The sequence below is a fragment of the Fukomys damarensis genome, unplaced genomic scaffold (genome assembly GCF_012274545.1).
Source record: "Fukomys damarensis isolate Sample0158 unplaced genomic scaffold, DMR_v1.0_HiC HiC_scaffold_13, whole genome shotgun sequence".
In the NCBI taxonomy this organism is placed as follows: Eukaryota; Metazoa; Chordata; class Mammalia; order Rodentia; family Bathyergidae; genus Fukomys; species Fukomys damarensis.
Genome location: NW_022900925.1, coordinates 17,309,544 through 17,332,373, shown reverse-complemented (window position 1 = coordinate 17,332,373; position 22,830 = coordinate 17,309,544). Strand labels below are relative to the sequence as shown.

The following is a 22,830-nucleotide window of genomic DNA, read 5'->3' as shown; positions in this document are numbered from 1 at the left end:
ATTTAGAATTTTTTTATATCTTCCTTTTCAATTGCCTCATTTGTCATCCAAAATTTTGCTCTTAATTTCTAGGAATATTTAAAATCTGCTCTAATATTAATCAGATACTGCCATACAATGTATAGTATGGTGACTTATTTTGTATTCCACTTCATTATTGTTACTACTATTGTAGTGCTACGGATGGAATTCAGAGCCTTAAATATGCTAGGCAAATGCTCTATCACTGAGTTTCACACACCTCTCCCCTTTTTTGAGAAGAAATCTCATTATGTTACCCAGACTGATTTCACATTCTCCCACTTCAATCTAGAAAATTCACTGGGACTGCAAGTGTGGGCCACCATACCCACCTATTATTTTGGTTTCAGTTGAACTATTTTGCCTATTTATATTTGAAGCAATGGATTATTATTCAGGTATGGTGATGCAGATAGAGCCAGAAATGCCTGCCATTGAAAAGACAGTTATACTTAGAGATCCCAAGAAAAAAAGGGATACTCTGCCATGGAGGACCATGTAAGGAAGTACCAGGGTAGGTTAGAGAATAAGGGGAAAATGTAAGCTAGAGTCTTTATTTTGGTTTCTTTGGAAAGAAACAGCCAAGATAGGATAGTCAGTTTTAGGATAGGCTAGTTAAATAATTTCAGTGGGTTCTGTGGCATACAAGATGTCTAGTATGTGGAAGGGAAGTGTTTGCCAAGATGTGTGAACCTGATAAAAGAGATAGGGATATAGACTCTAGATTGTTTGGTTTTTCAGCATACATACACTGTGTTTCATCTCTAAGAATTCTCTAACTGAGAGAAAACATCAGAAACTAAGAAGACAGAATTAGTAGATTTTTCCCAATAAGTACCCTTTTTTATAAAACTTTAGAAAAATTCTTCTTGTAATTACCCTAGAAATTACAATGCATATAAAAACAATGTAAAAACCATACAGTACTGCAGCTCTAATCATTCTCCTGATTTTTGCTTTTTCTCATATATTTTACTTTTAAAATGACTTTTTTTTTCTGCAGTTGTGTGTATGTCTGTGTGTCTGTTACTGGTAATTGAACCCAGTCCTAGCACTGAGCTATAGTCTCAGCTCTTTTTTATTTTGCAACAGGGTCTTGTTGCCCAGGTTGGCCTTGAACTTAGAATCTTCCTGCTTCAGCCTCCTAAGTAGCTGAGATGGGCGCATCATAGAGCCTGGCACCATTATGTTTTCTCTTGACATTCACTTGGTATGCTAGTGACTCATGTAGGGGTGATTTTACTTTGTCAGGGCTAGCTGATGACAGTTTTGTCCTTCTGTTCCATCACCTTTATTTATAAAGCATATAGTTCATCTGAAATGCCAACATTGTTGGGTATTTATCACAGTACAATCATTTTGGTGGGGTTTGAAGTCCTGCCTCCACCTGTCTGACATTTTTTTGTTTTCTGAAAACTGTACTTCTGTCTTCAGTCTTTCAGCTTCTATTTCCAGCTGGATATTTAGAGTCTTCTGCAAAATTTGTAATTAAGAATTATCTAGGGCTGGGGATTTAGCCCAGTGGTTCTGTCACCTGCCTTGCAAGCACAAGGTCCTAAGTTCGATCCCTGGTACCAAAAAAGAATTATCTAGTTACTACAGGGACATTTGCATGTTTTTGAACTTGCTTCTTGTTACCTCTTTTCTGAGATTGTTCCTTTTGCAATCTTATATATTTTTGGCAGCTCCTAATTATGGTCTTTTCTGCCCGATTTCCTTGTTGATTTTGGACTTTATTACAAGTTCTGGGATGAAACTCGAATAAATTTGAAGCTTACTTTGTTTACTGTTTTTCTTTGAAGGATTCTAGTCTCTAATGTTTTGCTTGTATTTGTTGCTCTCTAATAATTTCATATACTTATTTTACCTGTATTGCCTACATTTGTGGTTGTTTTTGACTTTAGGAAAGTGTCACACAAACATCATGGCAAGAATTAAAAATGAAGGTTTCTTCAATTTGGTGTTTGATGTTATTTGTACTTTTATGGGTTTTTCATGTATTCTTCTGTAAAGATAACTTTTCAGATCAGAGAGTCAGATATCTTAAGAGGATCATTGCCTCTTGATGACAGATAAGATATAAACACTCTCGTTTAGTTTCCAGTATAGAGTCTATGTGATATCAGTAGATGGGTCGGTAGATACAATGTGGTAGCACTAGATGAGCCATTTGCAGTATAATTTACATACCATCAAAAAGCCAAAGGGAACACTGGTTTGGGAACTAGGTAGCTTGCCAGTAAATGTGGCTGACTATGTATGATACAAAGTTACTTATCTACTTTGTAAAAATTCTTGTGAGTGGTAGTGGTTCATTTTTAAAGACAAGGTATAGTATGTACCTCTTTTTTCCTGGTGTAAAATTGTACTAATCTGTGTTCTTTTATAGGATTTGCAAATTTAATATCTCCCACCCCCAATACTGTGGTTTGAACCCAGGGACTTTTCACTGAGCTGTATCCCCAATGCTTTTTTATGTTTTGATACAGTGGCTCACTGAGTTGCTCAGGCTAGGTGCAAATTTGTGGTCTTCCTCCTTCAGCCTCCCAGCAGGCTGGTGTTAGAGGTTTGTACCACTATGCCTGGCCAAGATTTGTACTTTCAGTGGTCACATAAACTGTTCGGCGTGATTCACATTAATCTTGAGATTAATTTATATATCATCACAGTTCCCTAGTTTTAATCACATTGATTGTATTTTTCCCTGTTCTGTTCACGCATTTTTGTTGTTTTTGTTCTCTTACAGCATCTGCTTTGCCTTTAACTTGTAGTTAATTTTGTCTTTACTCCTAAGTTTCTCTCCTGATGAGAATACATACTGTAGTATTGTGTTCTTTAGGCATGAGTAGCTCATTTATCTCTGACCTACACAGTATTTTATTATGTAAATACTTCTGTAAACTTTTCTGTTACCTTATTATTCTCTACTAGAAGACTTTTCATTCTGTCTGTTCATTTGTTAATGTTAAATCACTGCAAATAAAATGTAGAAATCATTTACTCCCTTCTATAGCCTTTGTTATTTTTGTCCTATGTATTACATAGCATTATAATTGTATAATTCAGTGGTAAAATTTTTGGTTTATGGCTGGGGATTTAGCTCAGTGGTGCTGCTGCACCTGTCTCATAAGCGCAGTGTCCTAAGTTTGATCCCCTGTACTGCCCCTCCCAAAATATATATAGACAGAGTTATAATTTATATACCATAAATTTACCACTTATAAGTTTACATTGCAGTGAGTTTTAGTAAATATCAATGTTGCAGTCATCATCATAATTTTAGAACATTTTACCTTTGGAAATTCATTAAACCTGAATTAAAAATGTGTTTATGCACAGATGTTTGAGATGGTTCTCTTATAAAATTAATTTTAAGTATTTTGCAGCTCTTCTCCTGTGCCTTAATATGTTTTACTTATTACTGTACTCTTAAAAGTAGCAGTCCTGGATTGAACCTAGGGATACTCTACTTCTGACCTATAACCCTAACCCTTTTTAATATTTGTTCCGAGGCAAGGTCTCACTAAATTGCCCAGGCTGGCCTTGAGTTTGTAATCCTCCTAAGTCTCCGGAGCAGCTGGGATTACAAACATGTACTATGTCTGGCCTGTTTTATTTATACATAGTAAGAATTTGCTGCTTCTCTGAAGTGTCAATCACCATGTTTTTGTTTTTGTTATTTTTCTTCAGAATTTCCATAATATTAAGTATTGAAACATTTTAAGATTCTTGTCTAGATTCCGATTAGCAGTTGTTTTCAATAGATATGATTTATCATGTTGATAAATTACCTCTTTTATAAAAACAGTAATAGGGCCGGGGATTTAGCTCAGTGGTTCTGTCACCTGCCTCGCAAGTACAACAAGGTCCTGAGTTCAATCCCTGGTATCAGAAAACAAAACAAAACACAGTAATAGAGATTGAACCTATTGCCTTCACACTGGGCTATATTTCCAGCCCTTTTATATTTTTGAGGCAGGGTCTTGCTGAACTGCCCAGGATAGACTAGAATTTTTGATTCTCCTACCTGAGCCTCCAGAATAGAGACATCACTAAACTCAGTTAGGTATTAACTTTCTAATTTTGGCTTTCTAAGAGTTTGGCCTGCTAGGCAATTGAATATATTTGGAATTCAGCCCTTCTGCACTTTCAGTAGTTATTGAAAGTTTATAGGCCAAGGATTTAGCTCAGTGGTTCTGTTGCCTGCCTTAAAACATAAGGACCCAAGTTTGATCCCCAGTATTAAAAAAAAAGCCTAAAAACATAAATACCAATTTTTTAAAAAGAAAGTTTATATGCATTTTCCCCTTTACTTTAAAAATATATGGCAAATTGTGGAATTTTTAAATGGATTATTAGTTTTACTTATTTTGGACTGTTGGGGATTGAACCCAGAGCCTAAAAAGTGATAGGCAAGAGCTGTACCATTGAGCTACTTTCCTAACCCATAAAATGTTTTCCTAGTATCAAAATCTTTTACATTCCTGTGATTGTATATTTTATCCAGACAATATTTTCATGTCCTATAAAATTTGGCTTGTTAATATTAGAGTCTTCTTGTCTATTTTTATAAAGAAAATTGGTACCTAACTTTCCATTTTGTTCTGTTTCTGAGATTTTGGCTACAAGGTTATACTACCTTCATAAAATTAATGAGCTAGCTTCCCTTTTTGTCCTCCCTATGGCCTGAAAAGTTCCCCTGGTAAAGGCTTTTTTCTATTGAAGGCTATTTTAAAGGTAATTCATTGCTGTTATTTGTAATCTGTTATCATTTCTTCTTTACATCAGTTTTAGTAATGCATTTTTTTCTTAGAAAATTATCCATTTCATTGGTATTTCAAATTTATTAATGTAGACTTGTATATGACCAATCTTTATCTTTGTTTATAGTACTACTCAAATTTCTGTATTTTCCTCTACTGGGTTATTCGAACAAACATGAATTTTTCTTTTTAAAATACCAGTTCCTGGATAATTTTATGAGTTTTGCTGTATAGTTATATTGGTCAGCTTTTATGTTGCTGGGACAAAATGCTTGACATGTATATCCTGAAGGAGAAAAGATTTATTTTGCTTCATTGTCTCAGTACGTGATCTGCTGGCTCCAAGGCAGATACATTATAGTAGAAGAGTATGGTGGAGGAAAGCCTTTTGTGGTGTGGGGGGATATTTTAGATAAAATCACCATAATAGTGTTATTTTTTAATTTCATTTTTGTATTTAAAAAATAAATTTTATTGTATATATTTGAAGTTTACAACTCAGATGTATGGGATACCGATAGATAGTAAAATGGTAACTAAAGTAAATTAACATACCTGCTATTTCACATAGTTATTTTATTTTTGTGTGATTAAAAACAGCTAAAACCAACTTATTTAAATTCCCTAATAGAATTTTAACTTTAGTTCTTTAGCTTGAAGGACTTGTTAGATCTTTAGACTTCATCTTACATACCTGCAGTTTTGTGTGCTTTGGCTCACATATTCCTATTTCTTCTACTAGAAGCAGTTTTTGTGTCTTTTTTTTTTTTTTTTTTTTTTTTTAATGGTACCAGGGATTGAACTCGGGTCCTTGCGCTTGAGAGGCAGGTGGCTGAACCACTGAGCTAAATCCCCAGCCCTATGTGTCCTTTTTGACATGGTAGTTTACAAATGCTTGTATTTTCAAAGAACTGATTGCACAAACTTAATCTATTTTTACAGTGGTCCTTTCTTTGTTCTTTTTTTAGGCACGAGATGTACGTACCAATGAAGTGGTGGCCATCAAGAAAATGTCTTATAGTGGAAAGCAGTCTACCGAAGTAGGTTAAATATATATACATTTTTATAAGCATATAGAGGACATAGCATTTTTAATTGAGATAAAGGGTAGGAATTTTTAATGTATAATATACATAAAGAAATGTATATAAATCTTATATATATTCAATGACTTTTCTTTCAATGATAGTACCCATTTAACTACTAACTAAAGCCTAAACAAAAAAATTAGGAGCATCCCCATAACCTTCTAAATTGTGTCCCCAGTTTTAGTTTTCTAAACTATGGTTCAGTATATCAGTGTATGCATCTCTTGGAGGAATTATTAGTTTCTTAAAAAGTTTAAGTACAAGGTCCAGGGATTTAGCTCAGTGGTTCCAGTGCCTGCCTCACAAGTGCAAGGACCCAAGTTTGATCCCTGGTACCGGAAAAAAAAAAAAGTCACGAAAAAGTTTAAGTACAGGGACAGGGATTTAGCTCAGTGGTTCCGCTGCTTCCCTGGCAAGTGCAAGGTCCTGAGTAAAAGTTTAAGTACAATAAGATGAATTTCACAGTAAATTATATGGGATATAATCTTTTTAAATGGGTTAGAAATTGTTTGATAGTTGTTTTAAACTTTAATTAACAGGTCATTAATTTGAAAAACCAAAAAATTGAAATCAATCCTGCATTGTATAGTTTTATTATTCTGATGCTTTTTAGGTTATATTTATTCTGCTTAATTACATAAATGTATTTGTAAAATGTAATCTTTGGCAGTCTGGGGTTGCTACAGTCTTTAACTTTTATTTTTAATTATGGTAAAAATGTATATACAACAAAGTTTACCATCTCTTAAACATTTTTAAATACAGTGAACTCCTGACTTAAGAAAACTCAGTTCATTCTCTAGGGCTGGTTGTTACTCAGGTTGGTCAGTTGAAGGCTCAGGCTCCTGTATACAGCCTTCAAGGTCTCTCTCCTATATACAGGAAGATCTTAGTGTCCTTATAAAAACCAAGGATTTCTTAATTAACCCTACAAAAGAGGAAGTTGTAATGTTCCTTTCAGAACTCTTTAAGAGTTAAACCTGTGTCTGAGACCATCTGGAAACACAAGTGGCCGGCATTTGGGTCATAACTGAAGATTTTGTTCATGAATTAAAACCAAATTCCAGTCGTAATCCAAGTTGTAGGCCAGTTGTAACTTGAGGGTCCAGTGTGTACAGTTCAGTAGCATTAAGTACATTCACATTGTTTTGTCACTGTTACCACCATCCTGCTCCAGAATGCTTTTCATTTTGCAGAACTGAAATTCTGTACTCACTAAACAAAAATGCCCCACCCTCTAGCAACCACCATTCTACTTTGTTTCTGTTATGAATTTGACTACCTTAGATATTTCATATAAGTAGGACCATTCAATATTTGTTCTTTTGTGAATGGCTTGTGTCATACAATTTAATGTACTGAAAGTTTTCCATGTTGTAGAATGTGATAGACTTTTCTTTCTTTTATATCCATTCACACACTCATAGCTCACATTTATATTCATACCATCTATAAATATGTACACTTGGGTTGCCCATTTGGGTGGCTGTTGTGAATAATGATACTATGAATACAACTGTACAGGTAGTTCTTTAAGTTCCTGCTTTCAGTTCTTTTAATTATATGTACAGAAGTGGAATTGCTGCTTTTCTTTCAAATACTTTGTTTTCCTAATTTTTGAATTTAATTTTATATTGAATCTTGTTCTTGTGATGATTATACTATGGGTATGATACTATTATATCATTTTCCATCATTTTAATATTTAAATTAACATTTCTTGTAGATTTAATTTCATTTACTGTTGTATAAACTTTAGGACTAGCTTTCATAGGCTACCAATTATATATTATGTAGAAAGTCTAATTGATCAGTCACACCGAGAACAAAACATATTTACAGCATTTTAACATCTAATATTGGTATTCTTCATGGAATTTTATTTCATAGATTAGTTTTTATTAAGATTTTGCCTCCCAAAGTACTCAAATTTGAAATTTAAAGCCCAGTTGAACAGATGTTCTGAATGTAACATTTTATAATACATCTTACACATTTGATATAGAACACTGAACATATTTTGACGTTTGAGGACTTGTGAAATAATATCAGAAGTAGAGGTTCTTAAATGTAGTGCAAAACATTTAAAAATTTTTTTCTGGGCTGGGGATTTAGCTCAGTGGTGCTGCCACCGGCCTTGCAAGTGCAAGGTCCTGAGTTTGATCCCCAGTATTCCCCCCCAAATTTTTTTTTTCTAATACACTACTTTTCCTACCCTTAATTGTATAGCCTAAATAACAGTAAAACTTTAAAAAACTTAAAACAAGAGCACAAAAGAGTTTGGTAGTCTCCATCGTACAACTACCAAACCTCTAGAATTTCTGGATATGGACCCAAGGACCTATATTTTTAGAGTTCCATAGTTACTTTTTTTTTTTTCTCCCAGTATTGAGGATTGCACCCGGGGCCTTCACACTGAGATATATCCCCAGCCCTTTTTAGAATTATTTTTTGAGAGAGTCTCATTGAGTCACTAACTTGCCTAGACTGGGTTAAAACTTGTGATCCTCCTGCCTCATCTTCCCAGCAGTGCTCAATGACTAGGTATATGCCACCATACTTGGTTTTATTCTTTTTCTTTTTTTAAGTATATCATCCAGTGTATTATTTTGTTCCCTCTGCCTGGAGATGGTTATTCTTCTGTCCATTAAATTACCTTCAGTCTGTTTAAACCCAGGTCCTTACATGGGCTTTGGTGGGGGTCTTGGAGAAGCACCAGTAGGTCTAAATCGGGGTGGAGGTGTTCAGTCATTCCGGTCTTCAGGAGATCCATTCCTGACCACCTTGCTGTGAATGGCACAACTCACACAGTAATGCAGCTTCACATAGAGCTTGGGAAGCACATAAACGTAGAAGACCCTCACTTTGGAAATATCCCATACGGTAGCTGCCTTATCTTTGGTCATGCACTGGGTGCAGTTTGTGCAGCAAATAGGCTGCACATGGCCATGGCCCTTATTGGCACAACCATTGTTTCTTCTTTTTTCATCTTGTAAGGGAGGATCTGAAAGAGTCTTGGTTTTATTCTTATATATTTTTCCATTATCTCTAAAGCCAGGAGGATTACACATTTGAGCCCTAAAAAAAAAAAAATGACTGGGGATGTAAGTGGGTTGATAGGGCATCCCAGGTTCCAATACCCATTACTGAAGAAAAAAACAGGAGTATTGCCTAAATGCTTAAGGTTGTTGTGGAGTAGCTTAAGGCCAAATATAAGTATCTGTATTTCCTGCTCAGTATTAGTGGGGAATGCTCTTAGCAATGTACATGGAAAAGCTTTTTATACTGCTTCTTCCCGGATTTTCCTTGTACAATAACTATTCCACTAGCAATTTAGAATTTTCATTTAGAAATTTCAGAGGAATTATTTCATTTGAATTAAAAATAAAAGACAAACTAACCCTAACAATTTGATAGAGAAAATAAACCAAAAATACAATACAGTGAACTTTATGGCAAGAAAATTAGGGCTACAAGGCTGTTAATAAAAAAGGAAAAGTTAGCTGGGTGCGGTGGCACACGCCTGTAATTCCAGCACTCGGGAGGCTGAGGCAGGAGGATCACTGTGAGTTGGAGGCCAGCCTGGGCCTACATAGTGAGTTCCAGGTCAGTCTCAACTACATAGTGAGACCCTGTCTCAAAAAAAAAAAAAAAAAAAGGAAAGGTTAGACCTTTGAAGAAATGTCACTAAACGTGGATCATCAACATGTTTGATGATGTATGACTATAAAATTTTAATAAGATTCATTGATCATAAATTTTATCTAGCTAAAATTTGTCCGTCCTTGAATGAAATAATTTTGTAGGTTATATAATTGAGTCATAAACTATGAGTCACTTTTAAAAATTTTTTTTATTTTGATATTTCATCTAAAAATTTTAAGTCAACAGAGTTGTATGTTCTTGTTAACCCAATGAAATCATTACTTTCTTCTTCTATAACTTTCTAAGGAAAACCAGCTGTTCATAATTCTTTTCCTTATTCCTTTTTCTCTCCCCACAGAAATGGCAGGATATTATTAAGGAAGTCAGGTTTCTACAAAGAATAAAACATCCCAACAGTATAGAATACAAAGGCTGCTATTTACGTGAACACACAGCATGGGTTGGTATCTGTACCTTCTTTGTTGCAATTTTAGTTGGTTTTGGTTTAGAATGGAGTAATTCAAAATGTCTCAAACCTGCTTGTTTAAAGGCATACAAAAATACCATAAATGTTAGTTCATCCTGAGAGAGGAAGTGCAGCATTCCTCTTCTAGCATCCTAGACCTCATAGGCAAAAAGAGGTACTAGAATTTTTGCAAGTCTCCTGTAGATTTTACCCAGAATTCTGCTGACCTTCATATAAATGGTAAAATGTCCTCTGGTACTGTCAGTGGTACCATCCAAACATTGTAAAAACAATCTATTGCTTGAGAATGAAAGTTAACATATCTTTTTAACATAAATGGATTTTTAAGTCATTCAAGCAGAAGTATCTCAGTTTGAACTGATCATGATTCCTTGGCTGAATAATACTAAAGGTAGAAAATTGAGGTACTTTCTTATAAGAACTAGAGATTTCCATCCCCGGTACCAAAAAATCGCCCAAAATTAGAGACTAATTTTATCATGTTAACATTGAGGCAATATCACAGTAATTCTGCAGTGCTACCATATTTGCATAGTAACTGTATTTTTTAAGAGAAATATTAAATTTCCTTTAAACAGAAATTATTCCTTATTTTGAATAATAAAACACAGCTAATTATCATTTTAATATAGTTGGCTTAGATTTGTAATATATCTGGGATTTTTATTTAATTTGATTTTGGTGATGATGGTTCCTAAAATTGAGAGTATGGTTAAAGAAAAAGCAGTGACAATGGGAAGGTTAATTCTGTGTCTCTTAATTTTCTCCCTTTATAAAATAAGGATAATAATAAAGCATAACTTTTAAGGTTGTTGTGAGGATTAAATTGGTTAATATATATAAAACATCTGGCACAGAAGTGATGCTCTGTGTTTACTTTAAAGGAAACATTTAGAGCTGGGAGTGGTGGTACGTGCCTATAGTCCAGCTATTTGAGAGGCTAAGGTAGGAGGATCACTTGGGCCAGGAGTACAAAGCCAATCTGAGCAACATAAAGAGAATCTGAAAGAAAAAAAAAGGGAGAGAGAGAAGCAGCTATTTAAGCTGTTACCTTTAAGCCTTGTTTATATAGTTCCAAGGTTTAATTTTCTACCTTTTAACAACTTTGAAGTTTAATAGTAACAGTTGTATGTGTGTATATGTGTGTGTATATATCTAATGAAATCCATAGGTTATAGAAGTTATTAAATGTTGGCATTAAAAGATAAATGTGTCTTTGGCTTATTTTATACATACATTTAATTACTGAGTGTATTTTTTTAGATGAATGATGACTGGAATTTGTTTTACTTCACTCCAATTGACTTCCTGGGTAAAATAATTTTTATCTCAGATAGAATAAATGTTCATATTTTAATGCTTCGATAATTTTTCTTCCATAGCTTGTAATGGAATATTGTTTGGGATCCGCTTCAGATTTACTAGAAGGTAGGTTTCCTTTGATTATTTTAAAAAAGAGTATTAACACAATAAAATGATCATTCATTTAGAGATTGTTTAAACAATGTTAACACTGAAAAAACATGAACTTTCTAGGAAGAGTGAGGTCCTTATCCTTTTTTGGAATGCCAGTACAGTACAGTATGTGCTCTTCTTATAAATCTGACATGCATATATAAAATAGGAAAGTTTTCCTTCCCTGTAACTTTTCCAGAATTTTTCTGGATTCTTTGTCATACATCTCGATCTGCTCCTTCTGTTCAGAACAAAGTGTGAATAATGGAAGAACTAGTTTTGTTTTAATGATCACCAAATAATTGCTCAATATTGTTAGCTAAGGGCAGGTGTAATGGCACATACCTGTAATCTTAACACTCAGGAATCTGAGGCAGATAGGAGGACTGTAAGTTTGAGGCCATTCTGAGTTGCATAGCAAGAACTGTCTCCACAAAAAAGAAGAGAAAAAAGAAAAGTTTACCTAAGAAGGAAATTGGCTGAGGATTATATTTAACAGTCAGCACAGCTGTGTACTAGTTATGAAGTTCAGTACCCTGGTTTTGTCATTGAGGGAGATAAATCTCTTGCTAAATGTCTTTTTAAAAATTGCTCATACATCAGTTATGTATGTTTATTTTTTAAACAAAATGTGATAGATAATAATTATCTTTAAATAAATTCTTATTTTAAGTTCACAAAAAGCCACTGCAAGAAGTGGAAATAGCAGCAATAACACATGGTGCTCTCCAGGGATTAGCCTACTTACATTCTCATACAATGATCCATAGGTAAGTACTTTGAAAATTATATTGACAAGCATATGGCATGTTGTATTTATCAGCCCTGAAGATTACTAACCTTGAAAATTTTGTTGTTTTTATCCAAACAGAATTGTATAAACTCATTTTTTATTGTCCATATTTTTTTAAATGTAGTAATACACTTAATCCCTGTATTTATGATAATTTTTATCTTTGCCTACCTGTACCACTGGGCCTTCTAAAGATTTTACACTTTGTGGTTTGTGATAGAAATTTCATTATAGAAGGATGTTAGGCATTATGTAGTTTGTCTTTTTCATTTTATAGGTGAAGAAACTGATGCCTCAGTTTGTGATTATAATTTCCTGAAGGTTGCAAAGCCAAATAAATTAGAGTTAGAATTTAACAATCCTTTGTTTTCCTGGTAACTGTTGCAGATTTGCTTTTCCCATGACATGAACAAAGACTACTTTTGAGTGTTAATCCTTGGCAATGGGTACTAACCATGAGGTTAAAATACTACTTTAGGGGCTGGGGATTTTGCTCAGTGGTTCTGCTGCATGCCTTGCAAGCACAAGGACCTGAGTTCAATCCCCCAGTACCAAAAAAATTTTTTTTAATATTACTTTATAATTTTAAAAATTGGTTTTAGCTGTTTTAGAAAGAAACTAGCAATACATATTAAACTGTCATTGGATTGTTGTGAATTAATAGATTAGCATTTTTTAGATTAATTTAATAAAATCCAAGATAAATCTAATGCTAGCAAATGAATGGATAGAACTGGAATTAGAATCTAGGATATTCTTATCTACAAAGTACCTCTCTGTGAACAAGGCCCAAGTTTCAGTCCCCAGCATCCCTTTAAAGACAACAACTGCATGGCGTGGTGGCGCATTCCTGTAATCCCAGCATTCAGGAGGCTGAGGCAGGAGGATCACTGTGAATTCGAGACCAGCCTGGGCTACATAGTGAGTTAGTTCCATCCAGGTCAGTCTCAACTACATAGTGAGACCCTGTCTCAAAAAAAAACAACAGTAACAACAACAAAAAACAACAACAACCAAAACTAACTAAATAACATTACACTCTCCATTTTAAAAAAACAAATGGAAGAAAAATGGATTCAGTTAATTTTTTTTTTTTTTTTTTTTTTTTTTTTTTTTTTTTGTTTTTTTTTTTTTTTTTTTTTTTTTTTTTTTTTTTTTTTTTTTTGGTACCAGGGATTGAACTCAGGTCCTTGCGCTTGCAAGGCAGGTCACTGAACCGCTGAGCTAAATCCCCGGCCCCACTTAATTTTATATGCACTAAAATACTTTGATAAGAATTAACAGATGCTTGAAAATTTATTTTTCTTTTTTATATTTGAAAAGTTAGGAGTATGTTACAGTGCTCATATACAGTCCCATTATATAAGAATCTATAACTTTCTTAGTTTGGTTGTTTACCATTTCAAAAAAGCAGCTTTGAAAATAAATTTGGGATCATTCTCCATATATTTTAGTTTTCACATTTAGGAGAACGATGCTAAAATTTTTAAATGGTGTAAATTAATTCTTTTTTTTTTTCAAAAGCTAAGTTTAAACTTTTTCTTTTTCCTATAGTATTAACTGAGGTATTCAAATCTTACATATCATGCATAAAGGGATGAGTGCTGGGGGATTTAGCTCACTGGTGCTGACACCTGCCTTGCAAGTGCAAGGTCCCGAGTTTGATCCCTGGTACCAAAAATCAAACAGACAAAGGGATTATGAGTCAATTACAGTGGACCCTTGACTTACAAACTCAGTCAGTTCCCGAGGGCTGGTTGTAAGTCAATACAACTGAGATCTGAATGTTTATCTTGTATATGCTATGGATAACAAGAGGCAGATGACTCTTCCATTAACCTAATTAACTCAAGTTGTTCATATGTCAGGCCAGTCATAACCTGCAGGTCTACTGTACATAAATTGTATTTTGAAAACCATTATTTATACCAATAAACATCTTCAAATATAGATTTTATGTTGTAGTTACCTAATTTTTGTCTTTTTAAACTATTTTTCTTCTCTTTTAGAAAATTGTTACTATATATTTTATTTGAATTCTCTATTTTATTACATTTCTCCATGTCTTTAAAATTTTTATTTGATCTTTATCATTTTAACACAATCTAATGAAGGAATAAATAATTTTCTGTGTTCTTTAAACCCAGAGATATCAAAGCAGGAAATATCCTTCTGACAGAACCAGGCCAAGTGAAACTTGCTGACTTTGGATCTGCTTCCATGGCATCCCCTGCCAATTCTTTTGTGGGAACACCATATTGGTAAGAAAAGTCTTATCTACTATTGATCCTCATAATTGAAAAAGGCAATGTGTTGTTATATTTTTTGAAACTGTGATACCTCTGGATATTTGGCTTTAAATAATTCATTTTTGGGGGTTTTTTTGGGTACTGGGGATTGAACTCAGAACCTTGCGCATATGAAGCAGGTGGCGGAACCACTGAGCTAAATCCCTAGTCCTTTGTGTAACTCTTTTTAAACATAGATTTGGAGTACTGTCATTGCATCTCCTTTTTATCTTTTTTTGTTTTCATCTTTTCATTTCTATTTCATTTTATCCCTGCCATATTTGCTTTTGTATTACTTTTTGGGGAGGGTGTCAGGGTTCAAACTCGTGTCCTTGAGCTTGCGAGGCAGGCAGTGGAACCACTGAGCTAAATACCTGGCCTGCTTTTGTGTTACTTTTTACATCATATATTATGGGAATGAAAAAAATCAAGGGGAGGATATAGACATGCTAAATGGTAATTTGTATGTTTTCTTTAAATTTAAATTTACTAGGTATCACTGATCTTCAGTCCAATAATACTTTTAAGGACTGGTAATTTTTTCAATTTTTTTGTTCTGACTTTTTTTTTTTTTTTTGTACCGAGGATTGAACTTGGGTCCTTGCACTTGCAAGGCAGGTGGCAGAACTGAACTAAATTCCCTGCCTTAAACTTTTACTTTTTTTTTTTGGTACCGGGGATGGAACTCGGGATCTTGTGCTTGCAGTCAGGCAGCAGAACCACTGAGCTAAATCCCTGGCCCTTGTTCTGACTTTTTACTATAGAAAATTTCAAATATATATACAAGTTAACTTAAGTCTGAAGATTTCATATATGCCAGTTACCCATAGCCTGTCTTGCATTATGGACTGTCATTTCTTCCCAGTCTGGTCATTTTGAACGAAGTCTTAGACATTATCTAATGTCATCTGTAAATAATTTAGTATGTACCTTTCATCAAAAGTTTAAAGGGAATTACTTTGTTGTTGTTGGGTTTTGGATTTTTTTTTTTTTTTGTTTTTTTTTTTTTTTTTTTTTTTTTTTTGTGCTGGGGATATGCTCACGAGGCAGGCCATGGAACCACTGAGCTAAATCCCCAGCCCCTAAAGGGAATTACTTTTCAGATCTTTAACTCCTATATGTATCCTCTTTATATACAGTGAGAGTGGTGTCTTAGATCTACTATATCTTCTTTTCTATCTGCGTTTTAAATCTTCCTTAGAAAGACAGCTTTTTGTTTTCTTGGTACCGGGAAATGAACTCGGGACCCAAAGACAGCTTTCTTACCTATCCCAAATATTAGATGCGTTACTCTGGGATGTAAAAGTCTCAGAAGTATACCAGAGATATATTTTGAGAATGTCTTGCATCTGTGAGAAATATTGAAAGGTCAGGGCACACATAGATGGCAAGGTCCTGTGCATTTCTAGTTACCTTCCTTCACTTCCCTTTTACTTGTCTTTCTTTTTTTCCTTCTAAAAGCTCTCTTCTTTTTTTTTTTTTTTTTTTTTTTTTTTTTTTTTTTGTGCCAGGTATCGAACTTGGGTCCTTGAGCTTGTGAGGCAGGTGCTGGTGCCACTGAGATAAATCCCTGGCCCTCTCCCTTGTTTGTATTCCCCCTAGTATAGAATTCTGTCCAGAGACAATTATTGTAGGGGCACATGAATATGTTTAAATTGTGTTGAAAAATGAAGTCAAGCTTTTTCTGACCTAAATCATTCTGATTTATATGAGCTGAAGGTTAGATTTACTAATTAGGTTATATGGCAGTATTTTTAATAAATTGAGTCTACTAAATTCTAGGAGGTAAATGAGTTGAAAAATTGAAAATCTATTTGTAAATGACCAAAAATTTCTTTTGTAGACCATTTCCCTCTAAAAAAATAAATTCTCTGATCCAGTGATGCTTAATGATTTTCATCTTTAGAAATTTTTGATAGATATTAAATATTTTAAATGTCCTAGAAAGTCTTTCATTTAAAAACGCAAGTTACTTCTTTAACTTTTGCTTGTTAGCAACTTCTTAAACTTAATTCAGCATTTTAAAGAAAACTTGTGATGCCAGGCTTGGTGGTGCATGCCTGTAATCCCAGCACTTCAGGAGGCTGAGGCAGGAGGATCATGAGTTCAAGGTCAGACATAGTGAGTTCAAGGGCAGCCTGAACTACATAGTGAGACCCTATCTCAAAAGGGAGGAAGAACATAAAAGATGGGAGGAGAGGAAAGGAGAGGGGGAGGAGGAGAGGGAGAGAGAACTTGTGAAACATCAAGTTACATTATCTTTGGAACCCAAACATTGACTGTATACTTCTCTATACACACTTGTTTGGCATGGCTATTAATCTTATTGAAGCAGTTACAACTCTTTCATAGGTGTTCATCTATGCTTACCACCAAATACAGATAAAATGTAAAGTACCATCAAGAATATTGCATTCTAGTTGTGGGCATGAATTGGGTTTTGAGTTTATAACTAATATATCCATAAGGTTGATAGCTGTGTGATTGAGTTGTGAATTGCCCTAGCCACTCTTATCATTTAATACCCTTTTGTTGCTGTTGTTGTTTGTTTTTGTTTTTGAGCGGCATCTATAAACTATGATTTTTTTTTTCTTAGTTATTATGGCAGAATTTCTCAGGTAACTGAAGGGAGATTGTCAGTTTAAGAATAACTGACAGTGTTTGTTGCCCATGGAAAAATTCAATTTTTGAAACAAAAATTAGATTTTTTTTATCTTGAAACCAATGTTTATGAACTACTGCCTTAAAGGATATGTAATTTTGGAATCTGCAGATTTGAACAGATACAGAATACAACCTTGCTCTGGAATTCTTCTTTTGGGATGCTATTATATGGTCATGACAATATGGAGAATGAACCTAACATTTTATATGCATTGCTAAATATTTACCTCACAACCTCTAATGTAATTGTTTCTAATTATAAAAATTATGTCCACACATGGCTAAAATTAAAAACCATGTCCTCCATACATATCTGGTCCTTATATTCTCAAAAAATAGCATACTTTATTAAAACTTTAATTGAAACAAACATTTTATGTTTTAGGATGGCCCCAGAAGTAATTTTAGCCATGGATGAAGGACAGTATGATGGCAAAGTTGATGTATGGTCTCTTGGAATAACATGTATTGAACTTGGTAAGGACTGTTCTTCATTATATATATTTTACTTGCTACTTAATTAGGACTAACATAGTTTTACCACTGTGGTTTTGAGTTGAGCTGTCTCTGTCTAACATTAATGAATATTTGTTAAACCCATAAACTGCCTATCATTACAAGTTTTATTATCTGTGAAAGGACCCAAAAGCATTCAGTTGTAAATTTAGGTATGAAAGAAAATTAGACATCAGGCTTTATATCATATTGTACCAGTTTGATTTTTTCTTTTAAGATGGTAAGGCAGACTTTATACAAGGCCTATGGTGGTAGGTATAAAAATCAATATAGTGATGCTTGCAGTTTGGAAAGGAGATTGGACTCAACTCCCTTAGCAATTTTGATTGTATGCATGCATCTTGTTTTGTTGCTTCTAAGTGGGAATATGCTAAAAACAGTGGACCATTATAATTTACTAAATAAGGTGGGTAGATAAACCATTACTGAGTTTATTGTCAGCTTGTCCCAAGCAAATAAAAACTCACTTTTCCCATTGAGAGGTATGGAAAAATATTAAAATTTGAATCCATTTACCTTATCTTTTATGATTATTCTACTTTGTATTATACTTGATATGAATTCTTTCTCTTTGATGTTTTTACTGGGTATTGTTTTTGTGAGATTTGCTTTTTGAACATTGTGGTTTTTCATCTCATTTCCTTTTCAGTTTGGGTGATTTTTATACAGGCAATCCATTTAAGGACAGAGACATTTTGGAAACATGTACACAAGAATAAGGAATAGGTTCTCTGTACCTTTTTGTAAAATAAATTAAGTTTAAATCAAATTTAAGTTTAGTAGTGGTTTATAAGATTTTGAGAAAGTGTTAGTTTAATCTGCCAAATTAAAGACCATAATAATTATCTTAGAAACAGATATTTTATGTTTTATTTATTCATTCATAATTTCTTCAGTAATCCTTTCCCCTTCCCCCACATTATTTAATCTTAAAAGCTACTGGGTGGGACAGAGAAGGTAGGTATCTGCATTAGTCAATTTTCTGTCATTGGGCACAACAACTGTGATAATAATTTAAAGGAGGAAAGGTTTATTTTGGCTCACAGTTAAAGAGATTTCAGTTCATGATTGGCTATATTGTTTCAGGGCCTGTAATGAGGCAATAGTGCATCATAATGAAAATGGGTGGCAGAGCTAAGCTGCTTACCTGATGGTGGCCAGGAAGGAGAAAGAACACAAAAGCAGGCATGTACTGTCAAGCCTTCTGCTTTCACTTTAGTTCCATCTGGGCCCCAGCCTATTGGATAGTGCTGTCTACATTCAGGACAGTTCTCTCCTCAATTTACTGTCTCACATGCCAGTCTCTCTGGAAATACCTTCATAGACACATTCTGAAGTATGCTTTACTACTAGGTATTTCTCAGTCCATTCAAGTTAACAATTAAAATTAACCATCACAGTATCCACGTCAGATGATGAGCTGTGATAACCCAGTGTGGATAACAGAATCAAATGAATATAGTAAAATGTTCCCATAGCCTGGTGTGTGGTCAGAAACAGATGAGTATTTCTATGCACGTGGCTGTCAGGTGTAGAAATTGAAGCCCAGTAGGGTGACACATGGAAGTGGTTCACCATGAGTTATCAGAGCCTGAGGAGGGTGAGGAATTGACCACCCAGCAGGAACATCCATTATATAGAGTAAAAGTCTGTAAAGAGGCAGATTATATATAGGGGCATCCCAACAGAGTAAGAATATCTAATAAAAATGAAGAGAGTTTCTCTCCTGAGGTATGTATGCATTAACTGTAGAGATGCAACCTGGTTTGAGTGGAGTTTCAGAAACTGAATAGATAGGGCCGAGTGTGGTGGCATCCACACTAAATAAGGTGGGTAGATAATCCCAGCAGTTGGGAGGCTGAGGCAGGAGGATCACTGTGAGTTCGAGACCAGCCTGGGCTACATAGTGAGTTCCAGGGCAGTCTCAACTACATAGTGAGACCCTGTCTCAACAAACAAACAAACAAAATCATCAAGATCATGATTTCAACTTTCTCCTTAAGAAACTAGAAAAAAGGGGCCGGGGATTTGGCTCAGGGGTTCTGCTGCCTGCCTCTCAAGTGCAAGGATCCGAGTTCAATCCCCAGTACCAAAAAAAAAAAAAAAAAAAAAAAAAAAAAAAAAACTAGAAAAAAAAGCCAAACAAGATGGTGTGTGCCTGTAATCTCAGCACTTGAGAGGCCAAGGCAGGACAATGAGGCATTCAGTTCAAGGCCAGCCTGGGCTACATAAGAAAACCCTGTGTATGGGGGGTTTAAATCCAAAGTGAGCAGAGGTAGGATAATACAAAGATTAAAGCAAAAAGTAAGTTGAATGAAACAGAAAACCAGTAAGATGGTCAATAAAATTGATAAATTTTGCCAAAGAGAAAAAACAAAATTTCCAGTATCAAGAATGAGAAGTGACTATATCACTACGAAGTTTAGAGAAATTAAAGGATAACAGGGAAACAAACAATTTCATGTTTGTCAGCTTGACAGTATTCGAGTGCCCCTATATAACATGCACATGTTTTAATAGGGAATTACCTTTTTTACAGCGGAAAGGAAGCCTCCTTTATTTAATATGAATGCAATGAGTGCCTTATATCACATAGCCCAAAACGAATCCCCTACACTACAGTCTAATGAATGGTGAGTATTGCTGAGACATTGTGTAACAGTGTATAACTGAAGTTTTTTTTCGTGATCTGTTATATAGGTAAAATATATTACCTGAAGAGATATTAAAATAGGTTTATATATTCCTCTGTGTTAGTATTTGTCATTGTGTGCACATTTTATAGCATATGTATAAAACTCATTTCAGAGTAAAAGTATAGATATTGTCAACATGGATGCAAAAAAATTATTACAAAAATGTATATCTTTTAAACTTTACGAACATACATAACCCTCATCATATAATATCATATTTAAATATTAATATTGTATAACTATAGTGATACTTGACTGAAGAATGGTGTATAATTTATATGATATAAATCCTAGATAAGAGATTTGACTATCAAAATTGCCAGATAATTGTTTTAAAACTTATCGGATCATTCTAGTTAAGATTATTTACATTGCTGTGCTAATCTTTCTGTTATTTTGTGTTGGCAGTAGAGGTGGTGGTAATGGTATGTGTATGTGGTACATATCCTAAACCTTTCAAAAATATTTTATAGGGGCCAAGGATTTAGCTCAGTGGTGCTGCCACCTGCCTTGCAAGCACAAGGACCTGAGTTCTATCCCTGGTACCACAAAAATAATTTTTTTTATTTTTATTTTTAATTTTTTTAGTTTTGAGACAGTGTCTTGCTAAGACACTAAGTTGCCCAAACTGGGCTCAAACTTGTGATCCTCCTGCCTCATCTTCCCTGAGTGCTGAGATTATAGGCATGTACGCTAAAATTAAGTTCATTCATATAATGAAGTTTATGAAGAAAAGATTGAGAATTTTAGAAAACTGGAATTTTGATCAATGGTAAAATCATAACACAAAATTAATTTCTTAGGCAGACCTAGCATATGAAATATTCTAGGAGAGATCTGAGGTATTTAATAAATGTTTTTAAATTCACAAATAGATATAGAAAATAAGGGTACTTTATCATTTTAAGGATTACATGATTAGAGTACATATATAAGTCTTTACTATGTAGAGATAGATGAAAAAGTTTTTTGGCAGAGTTTAGTATTATGGTACATCTTCATCTGTTTTGTGTAGCTATAATAGAATATCTGAGGCTGCATAATATAAAGACAGACATTTATTTCTCGCAGTTCTGGAATGGGAAGCCCAAGGCCAAGGCCAACACTGGGTTGGGGCTCAGTCTCTGATTTTAAAATGGTGTCTTGAACCCTGCATCTTCTAGAGGAAATCAATGTGCTTTCATATTGCAGAAAAACAAGGAACAGTGAACCCACTTATACACCCCTTTTTATGATCGCATTAATTAATTCATGAGGGCAGTATCTTCATAATCTAAAACACTTTGCATTTGGGCTCCACCTCCTAACACTGTTGCATTGAGATTTAAGTTTCAGCTTTTGAGTTTTGGAGACAAAAAAGCATTCAAACCATAGCATGGTACATATAAGTAATGAATATATTGAATACAGACTGTCTTTATATTATGTTTGAAACTTTGGGAAATAATAAAAAAATTCTTGCCTCCAAGGAATTTAAAATCTCATTTGGATATTGGAGGCAAACATTGATAGAGTAATTACTGTTTAGTCCCTCAGTCAGTGCCCTCTCATGAATAGCACTATTTAATAGCATGTACAGATATTTAATGTTTTAAAAATACCTTATTTTGATTTTTAGGGTTTTTTTTGTTGTTTGTTTTGAGTTTGGGGTATTTTGTTTTGTTTTGGTTTGGTTTTTTCCTTCGGTACCAGGGGTTGAATTTAGGTCCTTGCACTTTCAAGGTGGGCAGCAGAACCACTGAGCTAAATCCCCAGCCCCTTGGGTTTCTAGGTTTTGTGGAAGTCTTATATATTTGCTCAGGGCACCAAATACTCAGCTATAAAAAATACTCTCTCCAGAGCAGAAAGAATGATGTTCTGATGATATACTATATAGAAAATGGTCCAAGGGGAAATAAGAAAGAGGCTAGCTTAAAGAAAAGAAAAAGACAAAAGAAAAACGAAAGGAATGTTATTTTGAATTTGAGTAGGGGAAAAAGTAAATAGGTTTTCCACATTTTTTCCTCACTGTAGTTGTAATAGTTCAGTATGTGGGAGCAGGACTTTGTTTGGTGCTAAGGATCAAACTCAGGGCCTTTTAAGTTCTGTGCACGCTATACCTTGTCTTTGGAAATGGCGAAGATTCATTTGTTGCTTTAGATCACTTTTCATAGACTCATATAAAAGTATATAATCTTTAGCCGGGCACAGTGGCGTGCACCTGTAATCCCAGCACTCAGGAGGCTGAGGCAGGAGGACCGCTGTGAGTTTGAGACCAGCCTGGGATACATAGTGAGTTCCAGGGCAGTCTCAACTACATAGTGAGACCCTGTCTCAAAAAACCAAAAAAAAAAATAAAAAAGTATATAATCTTTGCCCTTTTTTAACCATTCCTTTTTCTCTCTCTCCAGTAAGCACATGGCTTGATTTGTTAA

At 34.4% G+C, this 22,830-nt stretch overlaps 1 protein-coding gene and 1 pseudogene across 1 annotated transcript in view; one reads left to right on the top strand and one right to left on the bottom strand.

Moving 5' to 3' along the window:
- The window catches only part of Taok1 (TAO kinase 1), a 123,496-nt gene that overhangs the window by 58,438 nt on the left and 42,228 nt on the right, over positions 1-22,830 (top strand). Inside the window, exons 3-9 of the mRNA XM_010642246.1 lie at positions 5,753-5,824; positions 9,876-9,977; positions 11,387-11,432; positions 12,133-12,229; positions 14,400-14,513; positions 17,590-17,681; positions 20,260-20,353. Of these exons, the coding sequence (XP_010640548.1) occupies positions 5,753-5,824; positions 9,876-9,977; positions 11,387-11,432; positions 12,133-12,229; positions 14,400-14,513; positions 17,590-17,681; positions 20,260-20,353 (617 nt within the window). The remainder of the gene's footprint in view (positions 1-5,752; positions 5,825-9,875; positions 9,978-11,386; positions 11,433-12,132; positions 12,230-14,399; positions 14,514-17,589; positions 17,682-20,259; positions 20,354-22,830) is intronic.
- LOC109118615 lies at positions 8,554-8,943 on the bottom strand (annotated as a pseudogene).